The sequence below is a fragment of the Taudactylus pleione genome, unplaced genomic scaffold, assembly GCF_031769625.1.
Source record: "Taudactylus pleione unplaced genomic scaffold, aTauple2 ptg000086l, whole genome shotgun sequence".
NCBI classification, from domain to species: domain Eukaryota; kingdom Metazoa; phylum Chordata; class Amphibia; order Anura; family Myobatrachidae; genus Taudactylus; species Taudactylus pleione.
The window spans coordinates 926,607-951,896 of record NW_028284488.1 but is presented as its reverse complement, the minus strand read 5'-3'; the positions used below and the strand labels follow the sequence as shown (position 1 = coordinate 951,896).

At 44.4% G+C, this 25,290-nt stretch overlaps 1 protein-coding gene and 1 pseudogene across 1 annotated transcript in view; both read left to right on the top strand.

Annotated features, from left to right (window-relative positions):
• The first annotated feature begins 8,359 nt into the window (after positions 1 to 8,359).
• RBM28 (RNA binding motif protein 28) overlaps positions 8,360 to 25,290 on the top strand; it is a 63,713-nt gene continuing 46,782 nt past the window's right edge. Inside the window, exons 1-5 of the mRNA XM_088468652.1 lie at positions 8,360 to 8,586; positions 8,804 to 8,962; positions 9,140 to 9,222; positions 20,166 to 20,241; positions 23,202 to 23,294. Coding sequence (XP_088324778.1) covers positions 8,469 to 8,586; positions 8,804 to 8,962; positions 9,140 to 9,222; positions 20,166 to 20,241; positions 23,202 to 23,294 — 529 coding nt within the window. The 5' untranslated portion in view covers positions 8,360 to 8,468. The remainder of the gene's footprint in view (positions 8,587 to 8,803; positions 8,963 to 9,139; positions 9,223 to 20,165; positions 20,242 to 23,201; positions 23,295 to 25,290) is intronic.
• LOC148529093 (U2 spliceosomal RNA) lies at positions 16,519 to 16,750 on the top strand (annotated as a pseudogene).

The window sequence follows — 25,290 nt, the reverse complement described above, 5'->3', positions numbered from 1 at the left end:
GATTATCACAGCATGGTAGGCAAAGTGTTAAATCAAACCGATTGCTGGGTGTGTTCACATGTGCCACAGGGACAGCATAATGTAGGGTTGGTGCCATTTCCGCTGAATATCACGGAAATTTTAGAATTACAAAAGGGGAAAACATTGGATGGAAAATTCCTCTCATCCAAACCGCCTCATTTCAAACTCTATCAATTTCAAGTAGATAAATCACTTTTGTGTTTAAACATAACCAACCCCAATAAACCTGGAGGTTGGGAAGTGACGGGGAATAATCAGACGATGACCTTCTCACAAAGAGCTGATAATGAGTCCATAAACTATGATCTGCTACGCTCAATTAAATCAAGTGGGAAATATTTTAGGTATCGGTATACATTGAGTTCCACCAAAGAAATGATTGGTAAAGTACCAGATGGTTATTGTGTTAAAATAATACAACCAGAAACTTGCATATACCAGATGGAAGAGCCTGAGATAGGATTGGTTGCAAGAGAAATGTGTTTAATGATAATGATGCATACCATTCCTTATATTCTCCCTGATAATGTATATTTTATATGTGGAAGAAAAGCGTATAAATGGCTCTCCCCGAGTTCCGAAGGTTTGTGTTATCTGGGAAGAGTAGTCCCAGAAGTTATGACCCTCACACATGTTGAAATGTTGGGAATACATAAAAACACACCGTCACCATATCTTCACACACAATATGAACATAGAGGCAAGAGAAATATGATACCTGGTGATATGCATAAAGCCGCTCAGTTAATCAGTGAGACAACTGGCTTCCAAGTTTTAGTCGCCCTGGATCCCACCAGAATTGCTAGGGGTACATAAAATTTTAGATATATACAGGAACTTGCTAAATTAATAGATAATATAACCGAGATGTACGATGACACATTCAGGTACACAGGGAGAGAATTGCAAGCGTACAAGAAAGAACTAGTGCAACACAGGCTAGTGTTGAATTATTTAACTGCTGTTACTGGAGGGTATTGTGTAACGTTAGCCACCCAATTTGGAGTAAAATGTTGCACTTATGTCACCAATGATACCAGCGACCCTAAGGAGGTGATAGACCAGAAGATGGATGAGATTCTGCAGCTAAAGTGGGAATTTCGTAAGAACCATAACGCATCAGTGGCTGAAACAGGGGAAAAGATAGAAGGATGGGTGTCATGGCTGAACCCAGTGAAATGGTTCTCGGGTCTAGGAGAGTGGGTCCAGGAAGTGGTCACCAGCGTAGGCAAATTCTTGATCCTTATACTGATTGTCATCATAGTAATTGGCATATGCGTCCGGTGTGTTCCTATTGTGTTGAAGTGTGGAAAATGTGAAAACAGAGTGAAACGAAGGGATGAAACTATGATGGTGGTCAGAAATTATAATATGTATACCGAGGTAGATACAGAAGTGCACTACAACCCTGAGCTAGGAAGTACCATCATTTAAATGTATAATATTTAGACATGCATAGAAGATATTATTGAAATGTTATCTATAGAACACCCAGACAATGTAAAGTCTCAAATTCCCCTTCTGAACTACTGTTATAAGACTGGTGCATTCCCACATCTGTCACATGATCTCCCAAGATCCACGGTGTGCGTATAATAGTAGTTTTATGCCCCCACCTAGAGACACATTGTTGATGGATTAAGAACCACCTTGTGCCATCCCATGATAACACTAAATAATAAGTGAATGTAAGCCCAAAATACATTTTTATAGCAGATTGTGACAGCATGTTGTTTGCTATCAAAGGGTGGACTGTCGAAGCTGAATAATTAAGTGAGACAAGTTCAGTTTAAAATTTAATCGCAGCGACGCCATCTTGTGAATGGCCGCAAGACTCCATTTTAGAAATGCGATCGCAAGACGCCATTTTGCGAATGGCCGCCTAAGCGCCATTTTAGGTGAACTCACAATATAGTACATGTTGCGATATTTTTATTAGCACTATGCGATCGCTTCTTTCACCATTTTTCATACGCACAATTATACCCACAAGGGCGCTATTAAATAATCGCAATTAGCGAATGCATGAGACTTAGTATGAAACCGCTGAAAAAGTAGCTTTATGCGCACGCATCTGCCCCAAATTATCTAGCGTCCTTATATCAAACCCCGAATACTCACACATTACATATTCGCACACAAGGTTCCATTAGCATCAAATTGTATGATTCAAGTTGGTTAAGTTAGTTTAAAAGCTAAGAAATAGAGGTTTTTGATAACTAAGGTATTATACATGATAAGCAAGGTGTGTTTGGTTTCGTTCTGATGCGTATGCTTTTTACAGCATCCCGGTGTTATCGGTGGAGAGAACGCATCATGCAAACTAAAGTTACGGATCGCAGAACTTACAAGCAACAAAGGGCCTCATTCAGAGCCACTCGCTAGCGGCAGTACGCTCGTTCCGAGCGATGTTCGCACATCTGCGCATGTGTACGGATCGTTATACGCATGCGCGAACGAGTCAGTGCGGACGAAATTCAGGTGCTCGCAATATAGCGAATGCCTGCTATTTTGAGTGACAGAATGAGGCGTATGTGGGTGGTAACAGGGGAAGGTGCTTGAAAATGGGGAGTGGAGATCCGAACGCAGGCGTGCTTAAAGGTCAAAACGGGCGTTTTATGGGTGTGCATAATTAATACAGCAGCGTCATTGACCACGTCACTGGGTTATTTTATAGCCAGAACTGCTCGCAAGATTGTGGTAGCAAAAACCAACCACAAGAATAGCGAGCAGTTCATACGCTGGTCGATGTACTCGATTAATCTAATAAATAGCGGACATGACGTATGGTGCGTGCGGCCAGGGGGCGTTTTTAACAAATAAACGAGCGTATGTTTTGTTCGCTCATTCAGACTTAGAGGTGTGAACAGACTGCAATTTGCGAACTGATCATTTGAATAGCCACCCCTTGTTTTTGAACGAACGACCGCAAATAGCGAACGGCTCTGAATCAGGCCCAAAATGTTTAGTTGATGGAATGTTACAGGAGGCGTTACCAGAAAGACTCCGGCTGTTAGAGGCAGGGAAAGTCTATTTGAAACAACCTGTTAAATGTGTCGTTACATATGCTTCTCCTCTGGGAACCAATGAGATCAGCAGGAAGTTCTCCCTTTGTCCTGTTTCAGTCTGGGGGGGAAAAAATACATGTGTCCGAACACTGGTTTGCCAGTTCATGCTGAATATTGGGTGAACTGAGGATATCAAGTCTGACGTCTATCTCTGGGTCCAGAGGCGCAGCGTATGTATAACTGTATTTGGGTCTGTATTATTTCCTTTTACGCCTAACTTGTGTATGTATAGATTGCGTGTAACTGACTGTACTTTTACCTGAATAATACTTGTGCGTTGGAAACACAGATTCCACTCCTGTCTTTATTTGCGGTTATACTGCGTACGCAATTAGCGTTCTGTTTAGAGGTTATAGGCAGGTTTTTGTCTTAGAGGTTCTAGGCAGGTGAATCTTAGAGGTTTATAGGCAGGAATATATATATTAAAGGTTAATACTGACGATTCAACACTTCCCAGACCAATACACGCTGCTGTGTGATGGGCTGGGAAGAGAGACTGCTGCCGCTGCCTCACAGGGAGGGAGCAGCTGAGGGTAGAAGGGGGGGCCACCGGCTGCTGCTGCGGAAGGGAAGAAGGGGGGTCTGCAGCTGATGCAGGAGGGTGATGGGGGGGCTGCTGTAAGTAGGGAGGAGTTCTGCCAGCTGATGCGGAAGGGTTGGGTATGAAATGCCGACGACCGTGAAGCCATCTGACTAAATACCGATACCGCAAGCCCAAACGCTGAAGATCCCGACTGGGGCTGGTAAGTACCCCAACCCTCCCCTTCCCCCCCCTAACCATCCCTTAGTGGTGCCTAACCCTAACCTCCCCCTGGTGGTGCCCAACCCTAAACCCCCCTCCCCCCAGAAGCCTAAACCTAACTCTCCCTGGGTGGTGCCTAACTCTAAGTCCTCCCAGGGGTGCCTAATCCTAACCCTCCAGCCCCCGTCCACGTGGCTAAGTGCTGCTGCTGTTGGAGGGAGTAAGGGGGACACATAAAAGTTACCACTAAAAATGTATTTCAATTAAATAAAAGATGACAATCAGGGAGGGGGTGGAGACTAAGGTGGAAAGTGGGATGAAAGGGGCGGAGAGTGGGAGGGAAGGGGCAGTGAATTGTGGGCAAAGGACCCAGATGCCGCAGCCTCCAGCTGGGACCATAGCTCTCGTCAGCGCTAGATAACATCACCTGCAGGATGGAGAAATCAAACGAATGCAATGAACAGTAAGTTCAAAATACCACTTGTTGTTTAATACAGGTCTGCATAAATTTTGAATGAGAATTTAAAAAAAAAAAAACGCAAGCTGAAAACCAGCGCTGCATACATTCATATATACCAAATTCCTCTGTAACAAGTTTGAAAAGTGCTCAAACTTGTTAGTAAGTGCCTCTATACTGGGGGCATGGTGTGGGTGGAGCCACAAGTGTCGCTCCGCCCACACCATGCACCTCTGAAGTAGGACCATAGCGTACTGGCACATTGACTTTTGATTTTTTTCCTGGTCAGCATCCAGCCTCTTACATAAACTGGTTAAGGATGGGTTGTGTCCATTCACATGGACAGGACACTCAGGCAATTTCCTTAAACTCGCCTTTACAATCTATCCAGACAGCGAGCATCCTGGCACTTAGGCAACGCGTCCTTCTCAACCCCTGCAATTGCCTAGAGCTGGCTCACAGATTTTTCACTTAAAAAATGATAGCTGACAAGGTCTGGGAGGCTCACAAAGCTACAACTAGGAGAAAGCTCAATAGTTTCTAAATTGCTAGGAAAAAATACTAATACTTGGCTAGAGAATGAAAATCAGGCCCTTCTCACTTAACATCAGTCCTCTATTTTCCCTTAGGATACCACCCCCACCTCCCCATTAAAAATCTGGTCTTATCAAGAAAAGTAGCCTATACTCTATAGTGGATGCACCAGTGATTGGGGTCCTGTGCTCTCTTGTTGTGCCTTTGTGGGCTTTTATTTAATTTTCTGTATATGAGATGGAGAATTCTTTCTGCTGTATAACAGAGAGTTATTCTAAGATGTCTAATAGTGAATACATATTTTGCAAACAAAACAATTTGTTAAAAACATGGACGTAAGTGTATTGGTGCATACACACGGTCAGATTTGCTAGATCATCGATAACGATGAACAATATTAACGATTTCATGAACGATGAACGATTTCTGACAGTATTTAAATGAATGATATCGTTCAAATCTGACTGCAAACACAGTCGATGTCAGATATCGTTATCTGACATGCGGGCACGTGCATCGTTCATCGATGCATGCCAACGATATGAACGATATAATGATTTTTACCATCGTTATCGTTCATATCTTCCAGAAAATCTGACCGTGTGTACCCTACATAAGTCACATATGCATGGAGTAATTCAGGTGCATATGCTGCTGATACAAAGCCGTACACACATCTTGAGATGTCTATGGTTCAACAGACTGTATGGACTGAGATACGCATTATTTTGTTCATCTCAGCATTAAGACCACTGCTGAACTTCAGTTCAATACATTAAAAATATAAGCAATATCTAGGGTTCATAATTGATCTTATAACATTATAGTGTATGGTGATACTTTTACTCACCAATAGCCTATAATTCTTCCTGTGAAATTTTTGCTCCCATAGACGGAAACGATTAACGCTTATAGAGATTAAATTCTCTCTTATTTCTTCAGGATTATATAAAGCCCTTTGGATTGTTTCCCAGTTTGGATAAAGGCAAAATATCTTCATTAACTGGACAAATTGTTTCTGTTTGCACTTTTGAATGGTGTGTCCTGCTAACGGATCATTGATGCCTACTAATGAATGCCTTTAATGAATGTATAAAGGCTATAACATCTTCAGATTTTGGATCTAGGAGTACAATCTGACTGTACATGTTTTGAACCCTGCAGAAGTGTTTTTATTATATGTGATTTATACCAGCTATGTCAAACTATATTTTCTTTGATATGTGACTGTATGTCTCTAGAAATTTTTTTCTGAATAAATTGGTTCATTATTTAAATAAATGAATTGTATTTTACATTATTTTGAGGCAATGGGGGTGTGACACCCCATCTCGTTCAAACTGTGTTTAACATTGCTTATACTGTATGTTATTAACCATGTATGTATGCATATATGTATTTAATGTCCATTGTATAATTGTTGCAAGAGGGGTTGCCGCTATTGTGTAAACATTTGTTTGTGTACTGTAATATGCTTCCTGGCTGTTGTATCTATATGCAGACAGCATGTGTACCACTAAGTCACATCCTGCTATTATTATTATAATATTTTATAATAAGTGCCTAACCCTGTCAGGCTAAGTGCCTAACAGATGTATGAAATCTTCTCACATGTATCACTAAATTGATATAAATGTATCAAAATGATCTCACGTGATATATAGTATCATCTGCTAATCTCAACGAGGGATTGTTCCGTCCTTTATTACATTGTTCTGATGTGTACCGCGTATACGATATATCGGCAGCCATATCGTCCGGGTACACATTGCTCCAGTGTGTACCCAGCTTAACTTTCATGTCACTCTGTGCTTCCAGCTGCACAGCGGCTGCCAAATGATGACGTGGCTCCAGAGGTGTCAGCAGCAGAGACATTATAAGAAGGGGAACCTGTCACTACCAGACTTGGGATGGGCATCTATCTCTGTGTGTGATCTCCCAATATATCGTTATTTTGGATTCTCAAGGCACGAAGTATTGATAGAAGCAATCCAAAAAACCTGTTCTACAACATACCTCGCACCACTGTGCATGCAACAGCTTTTTTTTTGTACTGTGCATGAGCGATTTTAATGGCTGCGCCAACTGCAAAAAAATATTGATAGCGTGAAAGATCAATATTATTTTTCCCTTTTTTTTTAGGGATTATCTTCTGTACAAAGGGCCTGATTCAGAGATGGGCGCTACTTCGATCACAGCTGTGATTTTGCAAGGAACGCAGCTGCGAAAATATGCTAATAGTTCCAAAGCTTACCCAAGCATAAGGATGCCCACCACTGCCTACTCATATGCCTATTATGTCGCTTACCTGCGTAAATATCTGTAACATCGATGCAGATCGAGCAGCCATCTTGCCCTTGCGGAAGGTCTGACCTGCCGCAGACTTGGCATCTCTCCTGCCACGCAGAGAGCTCTCATGCTGCGTAGAAGGCCAGAAGGGCTAATTTATGCATGCCCATGCAACAGGGTTTAAACAGTCAGACGTGCCTGCGTTTTATTAACCACCCACCCTCCGTTATCTCCCCCAATGCTACGTCACTCACTTTGTGAATGGATCCTCTATGCGTGCGGAATTGCAAAACAATTGCAGCACGTGCAGTGCAGCTTATAAGCATGTGCAATGGGAAACAATTGCTCGATCTGCGTCACAATCATCATTGCGTCAATTTCTAAAGCAGGCCCTAAATACATATATGGTGATCCTGCATTTATATATGAGTCGGGAGATCGATTCTGGGCGACAAATTAACCATTGATTTCCGACTTAATGGGCCCAAATATAAACCCAGGAGATCGATTCTGGGCCACAAATTGACCATTGATTTCCGACTTAATGGGTCCATATATAAACCCGGGACATCGATTCTGGGCCACAAATTGACCATTGATTTCCGACTTAAGGGGCCCATACACTAGCGACGGATTGTTGTGCTCCTGTGATCATGAGATGCCGGGTTGCAGTATCGGTGAAATCCAACATGTTGAGGCCCCCATACATCAGCTACGGATCGCTTTTGGATTTCACAGATATGCTGATCACGATAAAAAAATTATTGTGCTTGGCACATCGGTGAAATTTAACATGTAGAATTTCACAGATCCTGCGACGGAACGCGGAACATCTATGGCCGCTGGTCGACGTTTCCAACCGGCGGAACGGCGTTTCCGATCCAATCGCAGGATTGCGATATGGGACACCATGTATGTATGGGGGCCTTTATAATTTCACTGATTTGATGATCACGATCAAAATATGATCGTGATTTGCAAATCAGTTAAATTTAAAATAAAGAATTTCACCGATCTTCCGACGGATCGCGGAACATCGATGGCCGCCAGTCAGCATTTCCGACCGGCGGATTGGTGCTTCCGATCCCATCACAGGATCCAGCAATCGGTCGCAAAGTGTATGGGGGCCATAATTCCCCTTTACAGACACCCCCTACTAGCACATCCTCTGTATGCTCATCTGCAGCTCTCTTTATATTTGTAGAATAATAACTAGATGAATGGGGTCGGTCCGCCCTCGTTCAACCCCGGAATTAGATCTGGCCGGGGGACTTCCGGGATGGGCAAGATGGCGGCGCCCTTAGAGAAGCGTGTTATAGCTAGAAGTGGATAGTTATTATCTCCGTACGCCAGCGATATGTCAGGTCTGACTTTATTCATCCGGGGCCTCCCGGAGAACGCCAGCAATGAGCGGCTGGAGCAGATCTTCAGTGAGAGCGGCCCCCTCAGACAGAGCTTCGTGGTCCGGCAGAGAGGTAACCAGCCCGGCTACCTACATGTTGCTGTACCCTTGTGCAGGATTGTTTTCTACCTATTTCTGTTAATGTTTGGGACGTCACACAATACTAACAAGTTATACACTTGTATCCAATTCGTTAAATAAAAACAAAGCCAGCTTAGCAGCGCACCCATCGTACCGTAGCTACTAGCCAGCTTCTGCCATGTTACACTGATTTCTTCTGTTTTCTTTAGGCTCAGAAAAATGTCGCGGTTTCGGCTATGTCACTTTCTCCATGCTGGAGGACGCACAGAGAGCAATGAAGGAGATCAAAGAGTATGATGGAAACAAGATTGATGTTTTGGTGGCCAAGAAGAAGCAGCGTGAAAAAGAGAAAAAACCCAAAAATAAAGGTATGATTAAATATTGTACAGAAATAATGCAAAAAGAATTTCTATTTTGAGATGGGTGTTAAATTTAGAAACACCTGTAATATTTATTACAGCACAGTGAAGAATTACAAAATGTAAAAACAATGTTGCTCTTGACAGCTTATATGTAAACAACAAAAAAATATATATCTTTTTCAGAAACCACAAATGAAAATAAGCCTAAAAATGTCAAAGGCCAACAAAGAAAAGCCAGGCTGATCATCCGGAATTTGAGTTTTAAGGTGTAGTATCGCAAAGATGTAATTCAGCAAACCTTTTATGGGGTCCACAAGGCACACTAACGGTCCTGGTTTTAGTGATATCCATGATTGTACACAGATGGTTAAATCAAAATAACTGAGGTACTAATTAAGGGCCTGATTCAGAGCCGGACGCTCTGACCAGAGCGCTCGCTCTGAATCAGGGCCCTCCTCCATGAAAATGGAGCTGCCTCCTGGCTGCTCGCATAGCTGTGGGGACCACCCACAGCATATGCGAGCGGCCAAAAAGATGGTCCATCGCGACCATCGGACTTGCGAAGTGATGTCAGTTGGGCCGGCTTCAGACGGTAGGCGTTCCCATGGGAACGCCTCCGTCTGGCAGGCACGCCCACCAAAGGGAGCGTGCTGTCAAGCAACATCGACAGCACGCCCCCTTTGGTGCGAGACCCGGAGCGATGGGAAGCCCGTCGCTCCCCGGGTCTCGCGCATGCGCACGACGGAGCTCCCTCCGTCATGCGCAGTGGGGAACATCGAATAAATTGCGAGCATACTGCCGCTCGCGAGTGGGTCTGAATGACCCCCTAAGTCACTTGTGTTCAAGTATGGCTATCCCTAAAACCTGGACTGTTAGTGTGCCTTGAGGACCGTGGTTGGGAACCCCTGATGTAGAACATAAAGTGGCTACTGAAAAATATCACTATATATTGCATCATATCTATGTGATATTTAGTGGCCATTCATCTATACTTGCCTGTCAGTAAGGATACAGACATATCTGGAGCACAATATGCCTCTATTCTCTCTGCGCATGCGCTGGTGTCCGAGAGCTTTCCGTTCCTTTATGATTTGCACTCGTCAGTTGTATGGTGATGCGATTCATATACGAAGCAGGGGGTGCCGCTGGAGAAGGAATACTCTTCTCACCGGTAACCCCCTCTATGAATAGCTGAAAGCAGTGAAAAGCCCTGTTTTCAGCTAAACAGAACGTTTAAGTGCTTTATAAATAGACCCCCTATTTAGTTTACTGTAGCTTATTTATGATTGGTTAAAAGTTTCACAATACATTTATACACATTTAAAAGTGTGCACCTAAATGCAATTTAGAAAAAGTTTCAAAGTGTGGAACGTGGTAGTTTATGCTCTTTGATGTTGCAAAGAAACCACTTTAAAAACCAGACACTCGCTATCATCAAAGACAGAGGGTGAGATTCAGTTAAGGGCAAGATCCCAACAGAACCACACGCTTCATTTTTGTTGTGGCTGTGCACATAGCAGGTTACTACAGTTTGAAATCCTGCTGGGTAACCCATGTTGTATTAATGCATATGATTTCAACGGAGCCTCACCACAAATTAAACCTCCCCCAGAGAGCATTAGAAGATTAGCTTCTTTTCTGGAAATTTCCAAACAAATATTAAATATATCCAGCTACTAATTTAATGTCCTCAATGTTTTCACTGTGATTTCTAAGCCACAAATCTGAATGCTGTTTGTGTGGCCAGTGCATGTTGCACTGTGTAGGAATTAAGACATGTAGCTGGTAGTATTTTCCTCACTTATTACTTGCATCACCTTATGTTTGCAACACAATGCTAATATTTCCTGAAATATTTCCAGACTGAGTTTACAAATGAATTTTTTTGGGATAAATGTGTGATAAGACAGAGTAAAGTGTTTTGCATAATACTAAATACAATATCATACATCCTCAACTGTTGCACTCATTTGGGGTCTTTTGTATACTTTGTTATTAACAAGAGTATATACCTATGCATGTTATAACCATTACTATTTTGATTTTACTTCCATATATCTGTTAAAGTATACCAAACTCCTATACACAAATGTCAGTTTGGAATAAATAATATATGTCAATGTTTGCCCTACTGTAAATGGCATGGGTTTTAGACATTTCTGGCACATTCTGTGACCATATAAATGCATGGATCTGTAGGCTGAGCTCTTTATACACAGAGGTTTAATGTAAGTCTTATCTCTGCAATTTACATTAAGCGATGCATTATTCCTATCAAACAAAGTAATGACATTGGAAGGCACGGTTTAGAAAGGTTTTAGTCAGATCACTGATCTTTTCTCCTTCATCCTCTCGGGGACACTGGAGCTCAAGACAGTGGCGTATAGATGGTGGTAGAGTAGAGCCTGGCACTTTAAATAATTTAGAAGTGTGACTGGCTCCTCCCCCCTCTATCTTCCTCAGTTTTTAGAATGTGCCTGAGAGAGTCGGTGCACATAGGGCTGTCTCCAGCCCTGTTCTTTTAGTTTAATTTATTTTAATAATCATTTTAATACATTAAGCATGTAATGCTGGATGTGGCAGTCTGCCTGCACCGTGGGAGCCACCAGGGAGGATACCGCCACGGCTACTGCAGCTTTAGTCCGGTACCCCCTTCCTAGTCCACTGACTCAGCGGGGCCCACTACAGCTGAAACCGGCTTGTGCCCGGGTCCCACGCACCCCCCTCCCTGCCCAGCACCCTGGCTGCAGCAGCTCAGTACGAACACACCCCTTCCCTGCTTAGCAGGAGCGGTGTTCCTTTAGCTGGGCAAGTGACAGCGGTCCTGCCGCTTTGTCACTTAGATAAGGTGCATACACAGGTGGACGCGAGCATAAACAGACGGGTCATCCCTGCTAATTACAGCCGTTTGTAACAGCGCGGCTGTTAGATTGCCACGTTGGGGCTTGGATGTCAGAAGCACCTGTGCTGGCATTCACGGGGCACCTTCACGCTCCTACTGAGAGCTTTTTCAAAGGGAGAGACTTTTGCAACGAGATTCCGGCGCTGGTTAAGTCTCTCCCAGAGAACTATGCGCCGCCTCCTCATTGCTTCTGCTGAAAGCAGCGTGGTGTAGGCTTCCCTGTTGAGAACAAGGGCCCAGCCTCATAAAATGTTTGTGCTGGCGGGGCTTATGCCGGTGACTCCAGTATCCTGCTCGGAATCCGGACGGAGGTCAACACTACATATTCGCCCAGCCTGCTTTTTACTAGTAAGTGGGCAGAGGCCAGCCTTACGGCTGGAGCGTGCACATATGGCTGCCATTACTAAGCCGGTTTTCATGGGTCGTGTCTTTCTGCAGAGTCTGCTACCCTGCGGCAGGCCTGCTATGCTTTAAAGTATTTTTAAAGAACACAGTCTGCTCTCAGCATGTAGCTCTCATAAGAGGGCAGTTTGGGTGTGTATATTGACTAAGTTCTAGTCTAGTGCTCGCTTCGGCAGCACATATACTAAAATTGGAAGGCTCTTCTTATGCACTGCATATTGCAATACTGGGGCTTATATAAAATTAGCAATATACTTCACATCCACCTTGAGTAAAGACTCAGGAGCATCTAGTGTGTATGGATGTTTAAAAAATAAATAAATAAATATATATATATATTCTAAAAACTCCCCAGCAGCATTTTCTAAAATTGAAATACTCCCCAGCTGTACTGAATGGACAAGGTCAACCATTTTTGTAGTGCTATACATGTCCCCTGTCAGGCTCCCCCCTCAGTTTGATAACAATAAGGGGCAAAGCCTTCATCAATATGCCGTCTCTAAGCGGTATGCCTGTTAACGTAAACTGGGGTGATGGGTACTCCCCATTGTGCACCTCCTTGCCATGGCTATACAGTGGTGTATCTTCAGCCACTAATTCTAGTAAGAATACACCTTACCAGTAGCACAGAGTGAATATATATTACCCACTGGACAGGTCTCCCTCTTAATATGCTAGAGGGGCTCTGTCAGTACAAGGCAGGCTATTTCGTGAAGTTACATGTAATCAGCGTGTTGTACAATGCGCCTCACATGCTGTATTTTCACTGATGCTTAACTCCCTAATCGCCTGATATCCTGGACGAGCCTCCTACAGCCCACCATTTTCTAGTGCTGCAGTAGACGCATCCCCTTAGTAAGGATAGCATCTGTTGCTACGGGCATTAGACTATCTATTAGACTAGACTAGCTACTATAGCCTCAGGGCCAATAGAGAATACAGTACTTCTCCTATATAGATATTGTGGCAGTATCACCAGAGGTGGCACTGGTGAGTAGCAGATTCTGTGTGGGGCAGGCAGGGCCGGCCCTAGCCCCAATTTTTTGGTAAGCGAGTATATTTTTCGGCGCCCCCCTATGCAGTGCCCCTTTTACATTGCCCCCGGTAGTGGTCCCCCCTATGCAGTGCCCCTTATATAGTGCCCCCAGTAGTAGTCCCCCCCCCCCCAAATAGTGGTACCCCTTATGCAGTGCCCTTTAAACAGTGGCCCCAGTTGTAGTTCCCCCGCCCCCCCCCCCCCTATGCAGTACCCCCAGTATTGCCCTCTATATAGAGCCCCCAGCACTGGTCCCCCCCCTTGTAGTGGCCCTAGTAGTAGTCCCCCCTCTTGTAGTAGTCCCTTCTTGTAGTAATCCCCCCATTGTTGTGCCCCCAGTGGAGGTTCCCCCCCTATGCAGTGCCCCGAGTAGTAGCCCCCCCCTATGCAGTGCCCCGAGTAGTAGCCCCCCCCTATGCAGTGCCCCGAGTAGTAGCCCCCCCCTATGCAGTGCCCCGAGTAGTAGCCCCCCCCTATGCAGTGCCCCGAGTAGTAGCCCCCCCCTTGTAGTGCCCCGAGTAGTAGCCCCCCCTTGTAGTGCCCCGAGTAGTAGCCCCCCCTTGTAGTGCCCCGACTAGTAGCCCCCCCTTGTAGTGCCCCGACTAGTAGCCCCCCCTTGTAGTGCCCGCACTAGGTGACAGGGAGAGGGTGACAGCATTAGGGGACAGGGTGACAGCCATTGCATGACAAATAGAAAGTAATTAAATTGACTTACCTGGGGCCAGAACTGCAGCGCGTGGATAGCTCTTCCCCTTCCTAGCCCTGGAGTACTCACTAAACGCCGGGGACGGAGATCGTGACGTCAGATCTCCGGCGTCCAAGCAGTAGCACAGAGAGAAGAGGAAGCTGGGGATGGAGGGGAGGAGCTAAGCAGAGGGGAGAGCGAGGCCCCTCCTTCCCCTCCAGCCGGGCAAAGACTCCTATAAGCTGAGTCACTCTGGAGGGGAGGAGAAGAGAGTGGCACTCCTCTCCCTCCGGCCGTCCCCGGCCTGTCATTAATTAACTTGTGGGCCACTGTGAATTACAATGAGTCACACTGACTCCTTTTATGCCGCTGCGCAGCCGGTCACAGCCATTCAGGCAGCGGCTGTGACTAGCCGCGCAGCGGCATAAAAGGAGTCCGTTTGACTCATTGTAATTAATTTCCGGCATCTTTGGGGGACAGTGGCGGGACTCTGCCGCCCTTATAACTTAGCGCCGTATGCGACTGCGTACCTGGCGTAATGGGCCGGCCGGCCCTGGGGGCAGGACAGATCTGCCCACACAGAGTAGAAAAGTATTGTGGGAAGATGTATAATGGGTGCCGTATGACCAGAGCCCAGGTGAGGCTGCTGGTGGACACAGTCAGACAGTCCAGGTGGGGCTGCAGTATGAGTGAGGCAGACCAGGTGGTCAGAATCATACCTGCAAGGAGGCAGGCAGATCCATATACCTCTGACACTGTCCTTGTGAGAGGCGGCAACCAACAAGCTGAGAAAGCTGTCACGACCAGAGTTTCTCGGCATGGTGGTCGACTGGTATTACCTGTGAGGTCACTATGGGGGGGTGTCTGGCGGTGGCGCTGGTGTTTGGAGAGGGGCGTTGGCTGTGCGTGGTTCTGTGCGGGCATGTTGTCACTTTGGGCTGGTGAATCCTGGTGGTGCTTCCGTTCCGGCATGGGCGCCGCCATCTTGCCTCCGGTCATGTGACCTAATCGCCCAATCCTGGTTTGTAACATGCTCTCTCTGGCCAGTCACGGCACAGCACTTGATATTTAGGGAGGTTCAGAGCCTCACTTCATTGCCAGTGCAACGTGTTTCTCAGCATATCTGAGAGAGAGTTCCCTGTGCTCACCATCTGTTCCTGTGAAACGCTACCTGCCTGCTTGTCTTCTCCAACCCCGCCGGACTACCCTGCATCCTCCATTACCTTCCCCTTACATGAGAACCTGAGTCTGCTGTTCACCCTGCACCTTGCCTCCACTGACACTCTGCTGGATGATTTTCCCTCAGCCTGCATTCTTCATTTCAACCACTACACCTGATTTCCCCTGCCTGTCATTAACAGGACATTTTCCTATTAACCAGAACCTGAGACTACTGGACAAGTCTCTTTTTTTTTTTTTTCACCACCCTCACAAGGTCCGTATACTGGACTGCTCCTATCTGCCACTACCTGGACTCCTACTAATTGCATTCACCTCAGTTCCCATTTGCACTTTAGTGCCATCCCTGGACTTATTTTCTCCCATTGTTCATGTCTGCCAAACCACTTATTAAAAGTTCCACGTTTTGTTTTAAATGTGCTTCTGTGTCTGCTCCTATCACCACCCCGGGCCCACAACAAAACCAGAACATCACAAAAGCTATACCAGGCCAGGAGGCCAGTGTCCAGTCCTGCATGTGGCAGGAAGGACCACGAATCTCAGAGATTGTGAGAGACTTTCATGCAGATTAGCTGCTTCTATAGAGAGGGCTCAAGAAGTGAGCTAGTGCCCTAAGAAAGGGCTAGGTTGTTTATTTTATTTCTGTTTCCTGATTTCACATGCTGGAAGTAAAAGCACCATTTTTAATTGTTTTACTGGAATGCAAGGTGTGGATTCTAATTCTGCACCTAATCATTGCACCACGAACACCAATCTGCCAAGCTAATAACCCCAAGTTGCCACTAATTATATATATATATATATATATATATATATATATATATATATATATATATATATATATATATATATATATTAGTGTATGTTATACCTATAGTGCCACAAACTCTGATAGCCAGTCAGTTTATGGACACACCACAAAGAGACCGTTTTTCGTCTGCTCTTGTAGCTGGTCAGTACTTTGATGAGAAGCTGCCAGGAGCTTTAGGCTATGTATGGGTTTTATCTTGTGTGCTCGCTTCAGCAACATGTACACTGTCTTTGTAAGCTTGGCTTAATTGTCCAGTGTACAATAGATTAGGTGGCTCTATAAACTAGAGTCATATTCTGCAGCTTACATTGTGAAAGTCCTAATTCCATCAGACATTGCAAAAACTCTACTTCAAGTTCATGACCCTTTACATGTCCTGTGGCCTTTTCTGGCTGTCCACACATGTATGAGAGATATGTACTTGCATAGGTGCTCCTGGGGCACTAGGTGTCTAGGGTCCGCTTAGGTTGTTCTAAAGGGGGTACTTAAGTATGGGGCTATCGCCTCGCGACCTTGAACTATATTGTAGTTCTGTCCCCGTCAGTTAATCGCTTCTCGGTGATACAGGTAAGATTAGCATGGCCCCTTCGCAAGTATGACATGCAAATTCATGAAGTGTTCCATATAATATTCTTATCAGTTTAATATCTGATACGCCCCCTATCTGGGGGCCATATATTTAAAGGAATTTTAGAACATGGAGATGGACGAAGAGCTTGCTCTGTCCATACCACACATTGTCTTTTTATTGCAGTACTTCCAGGACTGATGCACTCTATGGTGCCCCCTTTTGGGAGGCGGTGGAGCGCTATTTTTATTTTATATTTAACTTGGCAGGCAGCACAGGCGGCATAATGCTTAGCATTACTGCCTCACAGCACTGAGGTTGTGGGTTCGGTTTCCACTTCGGCCCTAACTGTGTGGAGTTTTTATGTTCTCCCTGTGCTTCTGTGGGTTTCCTCCTACAGCGCTGGTGCTTATGAGTCACTAAGAATAGTACTATATAAGCAGGTTGATCTGTACCACCTCTTCCTTTTGAACTAATTGACTTCTGATGCAACTTGGTATGGTGTATGTATGTATGTATGTGTGTGTGTGTGTGTGTACATAAATATATATTCCCATTCGTCTTATGAATATTTCATAATAATTGGGAAAACCTATTTAAAACCCTAACTGGTGTTATGACTACAGGTATATCCATTCTTTGTTGGGATAAATAATATTGACTTGATGCACTGAACGAAGCTACCTCAGGATAAGTCTCTTAAGCAGTGGTCCCAATGTAGAGTCCTTAGTTGGGTTCAGTTACAGCAGACTGCAGTTACAGCTACTATGTCTGAGGGCCTGTGGGCCACCTGCCAAGAGATTAGGCAGGGTCAGGCCTGGGTTGTTTTATATTGCTTTGGCATATGGCAAAATTGACCTGACGGTTCAATTTTATTGTTTGTTTTTCTTTATCCCTTTCTTTATGATCACTATAAATGTCAAATGTCACTGATGGGCATCCATTGTCATATATGTTATATTGATATGTGTATCTTGACCGGTACAGAGTCTTAGTTAATATCTTACGTGATTCTGCCTCTTGGCTAATACACATTTCACCATTGTAAGTGTTACTGTATTGATATCTACACTAGCAAACAGTTTTTCTTTGTTTGGCTTTTGGGATGTCTGTACATTCTCCATATGGATACACATTTCTAATGGAACACTCTTAGGTAATGTCATAGCATGCGGTCCTGTTGTTTGGCCTACATGTCTCCCCTAACTATTCTGCTAGTTTCTACAGTATTTTCTACTGCAACATCTCCAGGCTGAAGTCCGAGCTGTAGAGCTTAGAACACCAATGCTACTCTTTATACCTGACGAGGCAAGTTGCAGTGAGTGGGAAAGGGTTATTTTACGTAGCGTCCAGAGGGCTTCTGGTCGCTCACAGGTAAGCGAGATTACCCTTCTAATGCCTCGGAAACTGGTGATAATGCACTCTGACATTATACAGCGTTCTTCACCTTTCCTCACCTTAGTTGCTGTCCTAGCAGCCATCCGCCCTTTTAGGGTACCTGTTCACGTTGGTTAGCTTCCATCTTGGAGCTTTCCTAGCGTATGTGTTCATTGTTCCAGCATTGAGAGACACTAGTATACTAGAATCTGATGGGATTATGCTGTATTCTGGACTGAGGTGCATCTCTGGGCTAGTGCACATGTTTGCATTGAAGTGTGACAGTCACAGGTTCAGTACCTATGACAGCAATGTTCCACATATGAGGCCTTGTTTGTTTTACTGTTCAGTATCTATTCATGATTTCCTTACACTGACAGGTGACTTCATGGTCTTATTGCTCTTTCCTCGCTGTATCGAATGCTTCCCTATATGAGTAGATTGCTCTCCTGGGGTTACTGTTGCAGTCGTGATTCTTAACTGCTAGAGCAGTGATTCCCAACCTCGGTCGTCAAGGCACACTAACAGTCCTGGTTTTAGTGATATCTATACTTAAGCACAGATGGTTAAATCAAAATAACTAAGGTACTAATTAAGTCACCTGTGCTCAACTATGGCTATCCTTAAAACCTGGACTGTTAGTGTGCCTTGAAGACTGTGGTTGGGAACCCCTGTGCTAGAGTATCCTGGTTGTTTTCATACTATGTTCGGGCCAGGTGCTAGTACTGACTACACGTTTCCATCATGTGGTCAGTTGTCTGTTCTTGAGATTTTCTGCTGTAGTTTTCTTTTCCGCTACTGTTGGAGATCGGTTGATTTTTCCAGACGAAGTGGACGCTGGTCTTCACCTGGGTTCGCTGAAGGGTTCCAGTTGCTGTTTTATCCCTCTGTTCCAGAAGGGATTTTACTGCTGTCTGACCCTTGGCATGGAGTTGTAGTCTCAATCTTTTCGATGCCATCTCTATATCAGGCCCAGTGGGATCTTCAATCGTCTGAGACTTCTACGATCTAACCCTTCCGCTGGTTATAAACCCCCTACTTAGTTGGACCTCCAATATGGTTCTGGTTGACTGTTCAGTACTTGGCTTGGGCCTTCCTGTGTACTCTTTCTTAGAGAAGTTTGTGGATGGGATTAGCTCTTTATCTCTGTATATCTGTATAATTATACATATATTTATACAATTGTTATGCCCAGCAGGGCTGGGGTTCTACTGTCTGCGACTGTTGCATATTCCCGGTTTACACTGTGGTACGGTTTTCTTGAGTCTTGTTCTCGTGTTCCGCCCTTCTCCTTTGGCTTCTTGTTGGGGCCTCTCTGCTGCCAACAGGTCCGGGTTGGTCGGTTTTCAGCTGAGGTTATGGTGTTCTGACTATTCTCGCCTGCCATTGTCCACTAGGGTCGCCATTTTCCTATTCCATTCGACTTAAGTTTACGTTGTGGAATTCACTCTGGCTGTTCAGCGAGGAGTTCTGATTGTCTCCTGTGCTCTCCGACGCTTGATCCTCAGTTCTTGCTTTTCAATTGGGCCTACGGTTCTTGGCGGTCCCTGTTTTGCTTTGGCCATGGGGTCGGCTAGTTCTCAGCACTTCCCACCCGGGAGGTCTAGGTTTGGGACATCCCCACTGTCTTGAGCTCCAGTGTCCCCTAGTAGATGAAGGCGAAAACAGGATTTTGGTACTTACCGATAAATTCCTTTCTCCGATTCCACAGGAGACACTAGATGCCCGCCCAGCGCTGCGATACTGCCGTTTTGTTTGGTTCCTTATGTGGTGGTGTGACAGTATGTGTTCCCTGCAGTGGATTCCTCTTGGTTTTGTCTGTGGACTTCTCCTTCTCCTCATTTTCCCTTTGTCTTCCGTCTCTTCTCGGGCTCAGTTCTTAAACTGGGGCTGATGGGGCATAGAGGGGAAGGAGCCAGTCACACTTCTAAATTATTGAAAGTGCCAGGCTCTACTCTACCGCCATCTATACCCCACTGTCTTGAGCTCCAGTGTCCCCTGTGGAATCTGAGAAAAGGGTTTATCAGAAAGTACCAAAATCCTGTGTTTTTTTTTTTTGTTTTTTTTTGTTTTTATATCCGATAAAACATAAATCATACATACACCATTGTGCCTTTTTTGATTTTGACCTGTAGTATAGTTTTCCATATTTTTGCTGACGTACAGTATGCTATTCATTTTATTTATTTTTTTCCTTTTGTCTGTTAAAAGCAGTTCTATTAATTGTCATGCATTATTTCTTACTGTAGTGTTCTGATGAAGATCTCAAGAAACATTTTTCTACTTTTGGAACTGTGCTGGAGGTTAACGTTCCCAAAAAGCCAGGTTTGCCGTCTTTCTATATGTATGATCTTAGAACCCATATTTTATTACGTACTAAAGTGCACACAGCAATGAAACTATTTTTCTCCTATTAAATCATATGGGTCAATCCTATTTGCCGCGAAGGGGGGACTTGCTTTGCCGTTACTGGTGTTCATATATCATTGCAAAAGCAACTCGCCCCTTTGCAGTCCAATTTGACTTCGGAGGTACCATAAGGGTGGCATACAGCCACACCTATTCGTACCACAAGGGACCTTGTGGCTAATAAATGGAAATATAATTTATTTTATTGTGGGCATGCAATCTGTGCTCAAACCAGTTTACTACCTATTTATATGTGTGAATATTTTTATGTGGGACAGTATCAGATGCTTTTGTAAACTTACACTCATGTGAAATCATTTGCAAAAAGTTTCGGTGCATATTTTTGTTGTCAGTGACAGCTCTATTTTTTTTTTTTTTTTTTTTTTTGAATAGTAAGGCCATTTCAAACATTTCATCAGTCTTAACTTTAACTTGGAATTACTTTTTTTTCATCTGTAGCCCCTATCTATATAATAAGCGAGAAAGCCTGTCTGTCCGACTTTGTCCTTTTATGCACGGCCAGAATTTTGGACCTAGCTCCACCAAATTTGGCATGGTGGTGTAGTTTGAACAGGATTAGGTTTTTGTCTAGGTTTGAACTTTGTCAGAGCCACACACTGTCACACAATCCCTAAAAATGGGGACAAACTTAAATTACACAGGTTCCGGGCTGGCTCCAGTGGAAATTGGCAGTCTGCCCAAAACCTGTGTGAAAGCTACAAAAGTATCCTTTTTACCGCAGTCTGAGCAAACTTGATGACTTGTGCAAGTTCATATTAAGTCCAGAGCCACTGTGTTTACATGCAAGGGCGTAACTACAACTTTGTGAGCCACACAGTAAGATCTTAATAGGGCCTCCCCCACACCCCAGAGGGAAAACAACCACATACATTTGCCCCCACACAGAGCCCATTCAGGTTATGCCACACTGTAATGCCCCTTACACTACACAGTAATGCCCTTTACAGATTATGCCACATAGTAGTAGTGCCTCATATAACATATTATTCCACACAATAGTAGTGTCCCTTACATATTATGTCCCCCTTCCCCAGCAACTCGCCTTCCTGTGTACCTTCAATAGCCTCTCGTCTCCCCTTGCATGCCATCAGCAGCCAGCAAGTGTGGATTTGGAGCTGGGCCGCCTGCTAATTACAGCCGACAGGCAGACATGAACAGATGGCGCCGGCGCAATTTGAATCTGGCGCAGGTCGCAAGTCAATTGGAGCTTGCTGATTGGCAGCCAATCAAGTGCTACCACTGCTGATTGGCTGTTGGCCCGCGAGCTCTGATTGCCTCGTGATTGACGGCGCTGTCTCTCCATGACTGCCTGCCAGATCGCCAGCTGGCGGGTCGGCACCAAATCAACATCACTGACAGCCGGGCCCCCCTTGACGGCCCTGACTGGACCGGCTCACCTTGTGTGCGTTACTGGGTGCAGGGGGAGCAGCGGGCCACAGAGGCAGCTCGGGCACCATAGCAGCCGCACCCACGGTAGTTATGCCACTGATTGCATGCATGTTAGCAAACAGTGTGTGATCCTTTTCAGGATCAATGGAATGGGGTTATAGTCTAGGACAATGTAAACAAATAAAGGCTACAGGTGTACTTTAGGGTCCAGTCTTCCGGGCAGCGCTAGGTATCCTGGCTAGTATTAAAATAACTAAAAGATAGTAAGAACCATACTAACTTGTAACACTCAAAATGTTACATCCATTACAATGGAATGACCCAATTCTGACTTCTCTATTATAGAGCAATTTCTCCATAGTCCCTTTTTTTTGTTTTTAATGTATCGATTTATACTTTTGTTTGTGCTCTAGTTTTTTGTTTTGACTGCAAAATGTCTACAAGCATCCTATTCACCCTGTCCTCACTAACTTGTTCTTCCATTATCAGTTAAAGGAAGTTGCCTTTTTTATTATTATGCTTCCTTATACCAGAACTACTAGAATTGGTATCCCAATTCTATACCTGGATAGTTAAGATCTGTCATAGTAGAACCCCATTATTCTTTGCCTCATTTTTCACTTGTATTAATAGTTTACTCTTCAGTACATGCTTTTATAGTTGGTGTGTTTGTGAAAATGTTGTGTAGAAAATGATGAGGGGAGAGTATGTACAAGTAAGTGTTTACTTATGCTAAGGTAAAAATAAAATTTAAAAGTAGAAAGTGAAGGGCTAAGAACATACACGGTTGATGCAATAAACCTAGGTTATGTATTTTGATCACATAAGTAAGCAAGGTACAAGGACAGAGTTTCATAAGTTTTTTAAAACATCGGGTTAATAGGAGATAGAATTGACGGAATTATGTACAAGTTCAGATCAAATTTTCACTGATACCAGAAAAAGTTGCATTTAAAACCTATAAAGAATATATAAATACTGTGAAATGGATACAAATGACACATAAAAAAATAAACGGAATAATAGCAGTCCTAGAGCCAATAGTCCATTATTATCTGACTTCTGAGGTAATTGATCCTGTGTTTTAAAGGTTCAATACAGTCATTAAACGGCCATTGGGTGGTTAGCGATACTGCTTAAGTTCTGTTGCCAGATGAATACAAATCTATCACATGTTTTATGGCAGCCTAATCATTTTCTATAAGTCTGTGACCATTTTGTCACAGTGCCTCATAGTGCACATTGTATTCTGCTCTTATTTTTCTATGAATTGAAAAAATAAGGTAAATACCCACAAACTTTGTACTAATCATGTGTTTAGTACATTTCAGTGCTATACATTTTTGTATTTATTCCTTGTGTTTAATTGAACAAAAATGTATAAATATTTTTCTTTTTTGTAACATGCATAGGAATGCATTGTGTGTTGCAGTAGTTACCAATACTGAATTTGTCCTATCCCACAGATGGAAAGATGCGAGGATTTGCATTTGTGCAGTTTTCGAAAATGCTTGAAGCCAGCATGGCTCTTAAAGGCACAAACATGAAGAGCATAAAAGGTAGGCTTTCTGTTAATGAACACCAGTGTATATAACTTTTTCCTCAAGTGTGTAGGAAATCATCCAAAAGATGTTCAATCACTAAAGACATTGGGCCTGATTCATAGACACAGTAATTCCAATGCAACTGCATATTCTCAGGGATCGCAGTTGCTAAAATATGCTAATGCTTTCTAAAACATCCGAGAATATGGACGCCCACTGCTGCCTTCTCATATCCGTACGACAACTTGCAACAGCGTAAACATCGGTGCTACGCTACATCTGCGACAGGTGTGACCAGCCGCAGACTCAGCTGCTCACCTGACACGCAGTGAGCTCTCGTGCTGCTAAAGAGATCGTAGTGCCTACTTTATGCATGCCCATGAAAGGTAGCTAAACAGTCACACGCCTGTGTTTTTCTACCCTCACGCCTGTTACCTCCCCCAAATGCTGACTACCTGTCACTCTGTGCGTGCGTATTCACAATGCAATCGCTGTGCTTGCAGTATTGGCAAACAATACGAGCCCCGGCGGCCCTGCCCTAGTTACGCCACTGAGACTTGGTATGGGTCTTACTTTAGCCACACATTTAAGATTAGTGTTCCTGCTAGGCTGTTAACAGGGCGCATCCCCTGCCTGTTTTGTGAATGTAAAAATTCTCCCTGTCCTATTCTGGGGTGCCATGCTGTATAATCGGTGCTGATCTTGACACTCCCCACAGTTTCTAGCAAGGCCCTTACTCGCCTCCTCCAGGCAGTCTCAGGCACCAAACCAGCAATATCACAGTTGACATGGCATGTGGAGAGAGGCCTGAGCTTTGCTGTTATGTTTACCCTTGCACATCTCTGACTGCACCAGAGACCCATAACTCCTCTGATACACCACTGCAGACATTCTTACAGTTATGTATGTTAAACCACCATACATTCCCCCCCTAACCCCTCCCCCACAACTCTTTCAGATCTCATCTAGGTGCTGATTGTTGCACAGTGCTATCCTTTCTTACAACTGGAGTTTCTTACCTGAAAGATTACTTTCCTTTTAGCTATCTCCTCAGCTAGGAGTGCTCTGCCTTGTAAGTCATTTTCTCACTTAAAATAACGACTGGGATGTTCTTGGAGTCAAACACTCTCTTCAGCTGAAAGTGGTCTGCAAATTTCATCTGTCAGGACAATGTGATTAAGTCTCCAGAAGGAGGTCTCTTGGTGCTCTTGATGTTTTCAGGTCATTGATGATTAGGAACCCAGCATTTGTTTTTGGGCATATTCTTCCTTAGGATCTGTTTCTGGATGTGGCCATGGTAATCCAGTGCCCTCAAATGGATGACCAGAGAAAATTAGATTTCTCTTTCTTCCATGAGAGACACTGGAGACCTTGGGTATAGGTGGGGGTGGAGAAGCCTGGGCACCAAATGGTTAAAATTTGATGCAATAGAACAGGCTCCTCCTCCCCTTTACCCCACCCCCTGGAGATGGGCATGTTTTTTGCTCCTGCCGCTGTTTAAGTTTTTAGTTAATTTTATTTTTTAATTTTGCTCATGCCCACTGCTCCATCTGTCCCCTGCTCCGGCGGCTGGTACACTGACAGCTGGGTCAGTGACACAGGCCTGTCCCCTGAGCACACAGCAGGGACACACCCGCAGCTGGAGCTATAGGCGGCAGCAGGTAAGAGGATCCCAGCATTGTACCGAGCCGACACAGCGGTGATCCTCCTCCGGTTGGGGAGGTCACCGGATGGGATGGCACAGTGGGGACTGGTTCTTTCTGTTCACCCACTGGACCACCATGGACATAATGGAATGGGACACCGTTAAAAACGACGCCAAGTCCATGGGGGGTCGGCCATAGGGGGAAAGCCATCTCCCGTTCTTGTTCAACTGTTGTGATCTCGGTTGTTTAGTCATCTTTGTCGGGTTGGTGTACCACTGACTATCCCCCAGTCTATTGCTGTAGGGCCTCCATCTGTTTGGTTTTTGTCACTACCTCTTCTGTGCATTGCTAAGACGACGTGGTTT